This window comes from Cyprinodon tularosa, unplaced genomic scaffold (assembly GCF_016077235.1).
Source record: "Cyprinodon tularosa strain WSP-4 unplaced genomic scaffold, ASM1607723v1 ctg1529, whole genome shotgun sequence".
NCBI classification, from domain to species: domain Eukaryota; kingdom Metazoa; phylum Chordata; class Actinopteri; order Cyprinodontiformes; family Cyprinodontidae; genus Cyprinodon; species Cyprinodon tularosa.
In genome coordinates this window covers 36,263-46,675 of record NW_024038363.1, presented here as the reverse complement: position 1 = coordinate 46,675, position 10,413 = coordinate 36,263, and the positions used below count along the sequence as shown (strand labels likewise).

General features: G+C 41.4%; 1 protein-coding gene across 1 annotated transcript; it reads right to left on the bottom strand.

The window, feature by feature from the left end:
- Window positions 1-3,398: 3,398 nt before the first annotated feature.
- Window positions 3,399-6,129, bottom strand: si:dkeyp-92c9.2 (uncharacterized protein LOC571482 homolog). Its single transcript, XM_038279739.1, has 2 exons — window positions 5,729-6,129; window positions 3,399-5,577 (listed from the first exon to the last, which is right to left on the bottom strand). Exon 2 carries the CDS (start codon window positions 5,519-5,521, stop codon window positions 4,547-4,549), a length of 975 nt encoding a protein of 324 aa, XP_038135667.1. The 5' UTR covers window positions 5,522-5,577; window positions 5,729-6,129; the 3' UTR covers window positions 3,399-4,546.
- Window positions 6,130-10,413: the final 4,284 nt, after the last annotated feature.

The window sequence follows — 10,413 nt, the reverse complement described above, 5'->3', positions numbered from 1 at the left end:
TACTCCAGACAGAGAGCAGAAAGTAAAAAATAAAAAAGGTCCAAACTACGCAGCAGGCATGCAGTCTACCACAGCAACACTATCGCTTTATTTTTATTGGTTCCTGAAACCTCCGGTCTTCATATTTACACCATTAAAGGCTGGTTATCCTCCCGCAGCAGTGTGTCGCAGTTAGCTTGTTTCACAGATGACACAGATATGTTTGATTTATGCCTATGGGCAGTTCTAGACAGGGGCCTACGGGGGCCAGTGCCCCTGCAGATCATGTCCTGACCCCTGTACCGAATAAATAATGATGATATACGCTGAAACAGACATGGTTACTGATGGGTCCTTTAGGTCTATTTCACATTTTTTCTTTACAAATTCTGTTTTATTAATTATTTTAAATAAAATAAAGTGATAGCTTCAGCGGTATTGAGATAAGACCCCACTTTTCACCTGCTAAATGTTGTTTTTTTCAAAACAAATTTTAAAAAATACAGTAGAAAACGGTAATTTTTACCTTAATTAACAAAATAAAATTCCTAAATTGTGAATGAATAGACCTAATATTCCAAATAATAGCTTTATTTGATCTTTTAGATATTAATATTTTGAGTTGCTTTCTTGTGGTTATTTATTTTGATTTTAACAATAATCCAAATGAACATTTCCCCCCCCCCCAGGCATTGTGGGCGGTGCTACAGCCAGAGTTCTGCCACACTGGAAAAAAGATCTAGAAATAAGTAAAAAAGGTCTTAATTTAAGTGTATTTACCCTTAATTTGAGTTGGTAAATGAGATAGTTCAGCATTTTTACTCTTAAAATAAGATAATTAGATAATATACACTGAAAATAAAAAAAATGCAATTGTGTTTTCTTATTTTAAGTGTAAATTGTCTTGTTCTGTTGGCAAAATGTCTCTTTTACCTCTTCAATCCAAGAACAAATGCACTTAGTTTAAGAAAAAATGACTTATCTAGATGTCGATTATTTCCATTAGCATTAAGTACAAACAGGAAATACGCTTAGTGTAGAGCGGATGTAGAATTGACCAATCAGAGGCCTCCTTTCTCTCCTCCCTGCGACATCGTCTACGGCGCTGTCTGAGGTCACCTTCCATTTTGGGCAGGTGTGTCACCCGATCCGTCCTGCGCCATCAGCTCATTAGCACATCCAGATACATCCGGGTCGCACTCGATTTTATTTTAAAAAGACCTACATGACGTTTCTCCTTTCCAAAAAATAGTAAACCTACAAAAATATAATTTGTTAAAGGTGAATAATGTAATAATGCATTTAAATCCTTTCTGTTTTATGACTTGTCTCCGCCCAACCTGCAGCGGAAATACGACCCTACACTACATCCAGGAGCTAACTTTTTAGGCATTGGATTAAAACATATATCTCAAGTATCAGTTTTATGTTTTTGTTTCAGTTTTAACCTTAGGGTATATAGTTCGTAATCTAAAGAAAGAAACAACTAAAATGCAGATAAACTTGGTTGAATCCTATTTTGCCGGACTGCTCTGAGAACGTCCCATGATTACGTCAGAGAAGCAGTTTAACGGAGAAAATGTAAAAAGCATCAAAACTGTATAAAAAAAACCTTTTTAAAGAGGTTTATTAGCATTATTTATTGACTTTAGGATCGAAATAAGTAATTTTAGTACCATAATTACATTATTTATGGACATCCGGATGTAAATCTATTTGAGGATGCGCAGGATGGATCGGGTGGTAAACCAGAGTGTCTGCTTTAGGGGGGAGGGGCATATCTGCGGTAACTGGAACACACACGCAGACCAACTGGTTTCTGAGCATAAACCAGGCTTAAAACTTCCCACTGATCTACAGCAGCAGCCTGCGATAGCACATCTCCCAGAACTGATCCAGAACCGCTTTATGTTGCCTCTCAGGGTTCTGCTCGCCTCTTTTTCTGTTTCCAAGCCAGAGCCGGAGTCCAGAAAGACGTCTGCTGCCTGTCTGCAGTCAGGATTTGATTGGATGAGGTGGATTTAGAGCTCCGGTTTACATGAGAGTTAATTGGCTTGTTGGAACCTGAGCGGGATCCTTCCAACTGGGCCAGAACCTCAACGCTACAGCTGTGCTGGGGTTTGGATCTGGAGACGTCTGGCCTGGTTCTGCCCTTCTTCCGTCTGACAATGGCTGCCGGGTGCGTCATGTCTAATCAAATAACAAGCGTGTGTGTGTGTGTGGGTGGGGGGGGGGGGCTACTTGTTAGAGAAGCTGAAAGACAGAGATACTGGGAACCAGTTACTATCTCAGTTAGCAGGAATGACGGCACCAAACCAAGTTTGTCTGAAAAAAAAACAAATCCTGACTGGTTTCCAGACTGATATTAATTCATTTGACTCATTAGATTGATGGAGGGATTATGTCTGGATTACAGCTTCACTGCTGAGTCTGCAGCATCTCCTAACCTACTGAGGAGCAAAGGTCAAAGGTCAGCCCATTAATGGGTCTGAAACTAAACAAGATATCGACTCACATTATTAAAGTTTTCATTAACTGCGCTGCTTCAGATAAATCCTGATCCTAAATCAGAGGAAAATGTCTCCAATTTATCATAATCTCATATTTTATTTAAAATGATGCAAACCAATCAGGACCAGCTGATACGGATTTAGAGATTTTCAGGTCTAACTTCTCAGATAACAGTTTTCTGTCTATAAACTATAAAATAAATTAACTCATCTGTTTGGAACATTGTTTAAGCTTAATGATTAAAAATCCTGCTGCTGGATTCAGGATGTGACCTTTGAACCCAGTGATTGACTGATGACCTCTTGGTCTCACATATGAGAACAGATCAGAATCGAGTTCCTTCTGATTCAGCAGCAGTAGAAGATTTATGCGCTGCCCTTTGTGTATGGAGGGAATTTTATTCCATTATTGTTGCTAGCAAAGGAAGGTGTTTTGTAAATGGATGTTTGAGGAAAGGAAAAAGAATGAAATCCAGAATTAAAAACATTAAAACTTAATAAAAAAAAGCTTTTTAGAGCCAATTTGCTGTTTTCTCATATATTATTTTCATATTTATTTCTATTAAACTTTGCTACTTTGAAATAAAATATATATTTTTTTCATATTGTGTTTTCAAATTTTATTAAAACTGTTTTACTGATTAAATTCTCTTTACATCGAGCCAAAAGCAAACGCTCGCTCTCGACCAATAGAAATGTTGCTAACGTCAAGCGGACCAATAGAAACGCCTCCAGAGGAGAGCCCGCCCACCAGAAGTGAACGGCTCATGATCTGATCTGTAAAATACAATTAGAAAAGAATGCCACTGAGTTTTATACTCAATCTGGAAAAAGGAAATAAAAAAACCCTATATTTGAAAATATAAAATATATGTTTTTGTACATTAAAGTCTGTTTGAAAAAATAACTTTTTATTTCTGGATTACATTTAGTTAAATTTTTTTTTTTCAGCAGTTAATGGAACAAATTTCCCTCCGTATCGGGGCGCCAACTTGAGTTTTCGCGTTAATTTTCGCTGCTGCTCTAGTCTGACACCTAGTGGCTTCCTATGCACAGTAGCAGCCATTCAAAATGGCAGCCGACTTCCCTGCAACTCCAGCAAAATCCCCTCCACAAACCCAACCTATTTATTTCCTCTGACTCCACCCTTTCCCTGAAATACAGGGTCTGACCAGGAGATGGCGCTTCTCTTTAGCTCTTAATGTCCACAAATCATGACAGAAAGAATATCTTAGAACAAATATTGACGTTTAAAAAGGAATTATAGGGAACCAGCCAAGAAAAGTGGGGAAATTTTAAATGGCTACAAACAGTAAAAGTTTTATAAACATTCAAACTCAACTGCTTGTTTTGTTTAAGACCATAAAAAATGCATATTTCTTGTGTGAAACTAAACTTTAAGTCCAACGAAAATCCAGAACCTTGCCTGTTTCTGAACGCCGCAGAAAGAGGTCGCCAGAGGGGACGATTTGAGACGGGAGCCAATGAGGGATGGGATGGAAACCTGCGGACCGTCCCCGGAAGGTGGACATTTAAAGATGGGACAAATGCATTAAATCAGAGCTGAGGTCCTCCGTCTGCAGGACGTGCTAGACTCTGCAGGACGAGGAGGGGGGCAGAGGCTCAGAGCTGGGAGGGGCTGCAGTAATCAGTTAATCTTATTATTTCCACAGCCGTGTGTGTGTGGAACAAAGGGTGGAGTAAACAGCTGATGACCCTGGCTGCCTTCCACTGGAACAATGCCGACACGGATCCTCAGATTTAAGGAACTGACAGAAAGTTCCGCCCGCTCCGCTGCAGGACACCACATGGAGCTCCAGCTGCTCCCATCAGTCCCTTTTCACAGATCAGATCTCCATCTGAACCCTTTTCTCTAGCCAACCTCCTAAATCAGTCAGAGCTAAAGCTGTTTGGCCTTTTTCTCACACGTTTAGGATGCAGAGAAGCAGCTGGGATGGTTGGGTCTGATGGCGGACCGGACGGTGAATCCCAGACGTGTAGATGAAGGGATGAAACGCGTGAGAGCGGACTGTGACGGGGTGAATGGCGCCGCCGAGTCACCGGTCCAGAACCCGGCTGTAGTCCTGAGGCCCGCAGCCTCCTTCGCTCTTCAGTTCTGCAAAGATCTGGGTGAAAAAGTGTGGGTCGGCGTTGATGCGCAGCATCTTGGCGCTGGTGGCGTCGATGATGGCGAGGCAGCGGTCCCAGAAGGCCTCCTTCCCCGCCTCCACCAGGAAGGGCTTGAGGGGGTAGGAGATCTCGTTGCCCATGTAGGAGTAGGACAGGTAGAGGCAGGTGAGCAGGATGGCCTGCAGCTCGTGCTCCGACCCGACCAGGTCGCCGTCCACCACTTCCCGGCACAGCATGTAGACGAACACCACGTTGGCCGGCGTGACGAAGGCCTGGTCCTGCCAGCCCTGCAGCAGCAGTGAGCGGTCCACCGCCCGCAGCCACAGAATGGGGTCGGCGGGAGACAGGTGCTTGAGGCGATAGCAGCGGCAGCACAGGAACTCCCCGAGGCAACGCAGCAGCTCGCTGGTAGAGGCCTGGACGATGACGTGCTTTGGAGACGAGCTCCCCTGAGGGACCTTCTTCACCGAAGACAGCTGCTGGGGTTTGCTGTAGGAGTATCCGTGGCCCTGACCCATCCCCAGGCCGTAACCCAGACCCAGTCCTGCAGGGCCCTCATAGTTGCACAGGTTGGCACAGGACAGCGACTTCTTCACGTTCTCCCGGTTTAGGTTCAGGACCTGGTCCTTCTGGTAGATGTTGTTGTTATTGAGGGGCTCAGCGAGGACCCCGCCGCACGCCGGCCCCTTCTTAGGGTTCCCCTTCTTCTTGGTAGAGGCCACCAGCCGCTTCCAGGTCAGCGCCGGGAGGAAGATGGACTGGCCTCTCTTCAGGCCGCGTTCCTTCTGGCTGTTGAGGGAGCGGCTGCTGAGGCTGGGGTAGTGGCCGAGAGAGCTGGAGTGGTTGTCGTAGTAACCGCCGGGTTTCCGAGCGCCCGGCGACAGAGACAGTACGGTACCCATGGTGGGTCACAAAGTTTAACCACCTCAGAATCCGGCAGACAAGATGATGCAGAGAGCTGGAGACAGAGATCAGAGATGTCTGAAGATCAGAAGACTTTAAGAGGAAAACTGGATCTCATTAGACTGGTTTAACTGGGTCTACTGGAGGAAAACTGAATAAAGAACTGGTTCTGTTTGGTTCAGAGGAGCAGAAAGTAAAGAGCTCACCTGTGTTTTCTGGAACTGGAGCTTCTGTTTCCTGCTGCAAAGATCAGAGAGGCGCAAAAAAAGAAAAAAAAAATCTATCTGATTGTGCGCTGCAGGGCTGCGCAAAGAGCGCAATCACAGCGAGCGGAGCGGCTCAGGTGTGGAGCTGAGGAGGCTGGGCGGCTGCTGTCATCCCCCTCACTAACCCTCAGAGGCAGCCGGCAGGGACCGACGGCTCGAACCGGAGCGGATCCATATCAACCCGAAAAAAATTAATAAACCTGGAAAGTTTCACTGAGTCCTTTCAAAGCGCTCCATCTTCTCTGATCTCCTCCCTCTGCTTCCGGTCCTCCAGCAGCAGCAGAGGTCCGCTCTGCTGGAGCAGCGGTGGCTGAATGAGCGGAGCTCAGAGCTGCTTCAGTCCGAGCTCTGCGCGCGCGGGGCGGACAGCGAGCGGCGCGCGCCCCTATCCCCCCCCCCAACATGACAAACAGCAGGAGGAGCTTCAGCGCCCCCTGCACACATGATCAGAGCATTTTAAACATCTGATTCTAGAAAATATTGGAATAAAAACAAAACTAAAACATTTTTATGCTTTATAATGAATAATTGATTTCTTTATTTATTAAAAGGAAAGCAATAAATAGCATCAAACATTCAATACTATGGGACTAATTTTGAATATACAACAATGTTTAATATTAGAGTGAAATATTAAAACTTATTTTAAATTTATTAGTTTTTATTTATGGTTGGCAAGGAATAATCAATGGATCATTATTTAAAACAAAACGTTCACAGTTAATCAGTAGAAAAATAAAAATAATAATTTTCGTTGCGATCACTGAGTCTGGGAGCGTCTATTTTATTAGAGGTTTTTGGTAATTAAAAAATAAATAATTAAAATTTCCAATGAACAAAGGCCAGGGGTTTGACAAAAACAGTAATAAATAAAAATAACTGAATAAACATATAAAGCGATTACATAAATATTTTGGATTTAGAGATAAAGTTTTAACAGCCTTTTTGTTATTAGAGGAGGATAATGTAGAAAAATAAAATAGTTGCGTCCTTTAAAAAAGAGATAGATGATAGTTTAGACGTAATAATGTTATATTTATGGATATAAAACTTGGCCAACAGAAGCAAAATATTACATAAAAAGAAATGGTCAGAAAGTTATTTTCTTATAATCTGTAATTCAAAATAAAACAATAATATAGTAACAGTGACGTCACGGTGCGGTAAAACTAGCGCCATTCTCCCCGCTTTACAAGCAAAATCAATGGGGGTATGGCAAGCCGTTATAACATAAATTCGGTTGTACCGCCTTTACATTCAAGATATCTCAAATTGTTTTATGACTAGACGTTTTTGAGATTTAGGATATCTCTAAATATATTTTGACTAGTCGAAAGGACGTCAGATTGACCATTAACTTGTATGGAGACATCAATTTAAGATATCTAGAATGAATTACTGACTATCTGAAATACACATTTCAGATATCTACGATTAAATTACAACTAGTCATAAAGTAATTTCAAGACATCTCAATTGATTCAAAGTTTTCTATCTAAGGAAAACCAGCTGATTGCATCGACTCATTGACTCTTCAGCAATCCCTCACACTAAGCATGCTTGCAGCGACAGTGGAGAGGAAAAACTCCCTTTGAACAGGAAGAAACCTCCAGCAGAACCAGGCTCAGTGTGAGCGGCCATCTGCTGAGGCCCACTGGGGTTCAAGGAGACAGAAGCAGACATAGAAAAAGAAGCATAGATACAAAATGCAACTGTCAACCAGCTCCACAGGCGGCCCCGTCCAGGAAACACACAGCCAGGCAGACGAGCTCCGAGCCAGCTCCCATGTCAGAGGATGAAGAAAGCACATCCAGTTAGTCACAGTCAGAGAAACAGGACTACACTGGAAAACAGGCCAAGCTCCAGCATCTATATAAAATACCATTCCGGATAGTCAAAATGTATTTTAAGATTTCTGGAAGGTAATTATAGAGGGTCAGACGAAACCGAATTTATGTTAAAAAGGCCTGCCATAGGTACGGCACTGGGACTTGATCAACAGCCGATACCGCACTGTGACGTCACAAACCAGTAGGTGGCAGTAGTGTTCTTTGACAAACATGGATGCCTCCAGTAAAGCACATTCTAATGAAAATTACTCTGAATTAAAAACACTGATCATTTATTTTCATATTTAAAGAACTTTCAGAAGTTTGAATTTTGAATATTAACTGACTTTTCCTTTAAATAAATAAAAAAAAGTGAGTATTTTTCTTCAAACTATGAGTAATAAATGAGCTCCTGCAGAAAACAGACTCTTGTTTCCAAAGATGTTTTCAGGCCTGAATTTAGGAATCAGAAAAACAACATTCTGACCTCCATCTGTGGTGGTAGAATGTCAAAAAATCAGGACACCTTCAGTCGATCATCTGATTGCCCCAGGACGGGAGAAGAAGCGTTTATTTTATAGATCAAATTGACATGCTGTCCTCAGTACACGTAACACAGCGCTGAACATTTCAACAGAACACATCTAGCTTTTCTCAACTTCTCATTCAAATCTGGGCGTTTATATAGTTTCAACATTGCACTGTGTGGATGTATGTGCACGACTGGACGCTCTGATAAAATTTCCTGGAAGTTCTTGGCCTGTGACCGGATTGCGTGCGAGTGGGCTTTTAAAGACTCTGTTTTTCAAGACTTGTACTTGGCTTCCAGCCTGTGAACACTTGTTATTGCCAAGATGTGTACGTGGCTTCTAGACTGCTTGCTCTGTGTTATCAATTATTGTGAGCTTAAGGTCACGATGACCTAGGGCAACACAATTCGCTTCTACACATCAGCAGCCCTGCGTTATCGTAAACAGCTGACTAACTGTGACGCTGACAGATGCTTAGCTTGTGTTCAGATCTTCCCCTGAGGCACAATCGGACCAAAACTCTAAACACCATGAAATAAAGCAAAAAGTTAGTCTAAAACTTAATGTCTAAATATCTGGTTTGAACGCACCTTTTCAGATTAAGCTCAGGAAGAGAATGTTCCAAAATGTTTTTTGAGAGAGTGTTGAAAATAAGCGGAACATTTAGCATTTTCCTGAAGGTTAAATGGTGTTTTTATCCTTTGCAGTAGTAATGATTTATGACTTTTCACATTTATGTTCCATTTGCTTTTTACCTCTTTTTAAAAAATGTTTTCCTTCTCATTTCTTTAAATATTTTTATTTACATTCAGCTGTGCTGGAGAGGTACAATTTATATTCTATGTATGAATGAAATAGATTTATATCTGGTTTGAATACACATTTTCAGATTAAGCTCTATTGTTCCAAAATGTTCTTTGAGACGGTGTTGAAAATAAATGTTAAAATTTTGCATATTCCTGAAGTTGAAATGGTGTATTTATCCTCTACAATGGTAACTGTGGAGGATTGGTATTTCTAGATGTTGGAGCTTGGCCTGTTTTCCAGTGTAGTCCTGTTTCTCTGACTGTGACTAACTGGATGTGCTCTCTTCATCCTCTGACACACTGGAAAAAATCTAAATCTAGGTAAGTCATATTTTCTTAAAATGGGTGCACTTGTTTTTGGATTGAGGAGGTAAAAAATAAATTTTGCCACTGGAATAAGACAGTTTACACTTAAAATAAGAAAACACAATTGCATTGTCGTATTTCAAGTGCATGTTATCTAATTATCTTATTTTAAGAATAAAAATACTCATTCTATTGGCAAATTATCTTATTAACCTACTCAAAGTAAGGGCAAATACATTTAATTTAAGAAATTTGTACTTATTTCTAGATCATTTTTCCAGTGCATGGGAGCTGGCTCGGAGCTCGTCTGCCTGGCTGTGTGTTTCCTGGACGGGGCCGCCTGTGGAGCTGGTTGACAGTTGCCTTTTGTATCTATGCTTCTTTTTCTATGTCACTGAGCCTGGTTCTGCTGGAGGTTTCTTCCTGTTCAAAGGGAGTTTTTCCTCTCCACTGTCGCTACAAGCATGCTTAGTGTGAGGGATTGCTGAAGAGTCAATGAGTCGATGCAATCAGCTGGTTTTCCTTAGAAAGGAAACTTTGAATCAATCTGACTGGATGATCTGGTGAACTGGAAAGTGACCTGAGATGACATGATGTGAATTGGAGCTATAGAAATAGATTGAACTGAATTAAATTAATTATTTGTGGAATATACAATATCTAGTGGGGCGTCACAGTGAAGGTGGTTATGCTCAAATTTTGTGACTAGCATGTATTGATATTGGTTTGTATCTGTATCTGCTTTTATCGGAAATCAGAACTTCAGTGTTTGGAATATCGGGACAAAAGGCAGTATTGCGGATCCCTAAATAAAACTAAAGTCCATTCAACAAAATCGCCGCAAAATATGAGCAAAACCAAGCAATGCTTGTTGTGGGGCCAGCAGATTGACTACAGATGTGATTCAAATCTATCGTTTCCTCCTTTACAGCAAAGTTAGGATTATTTTTTTTAAGGGGGAATTCATGTTTTTTCATTTACATTAAATAGAAAATATACCGTTGGGTTTAAGCAGATAATTAAAGAGGACATCACCTTCTTTAAGGCATTCACTCCACACTCTAAGAAGTCATTTGGTTGAAAATCCTTTAGAAAAATCCCTTTTAAATATTAGGTACCAAATTAACCAGATTATTACAGGTAAATCCTACATT

What these genes read in the sequence shown, in the direction of transcription:
- si:dkeyp-92c9.2 (XM_038279739.1), bottom strand. Translation starts at nt 5,521, where the DNA reads ATGGGTACCGTACTGTCTCTGTCGCCGGGCGCTCGGAAACCCGGCGGT.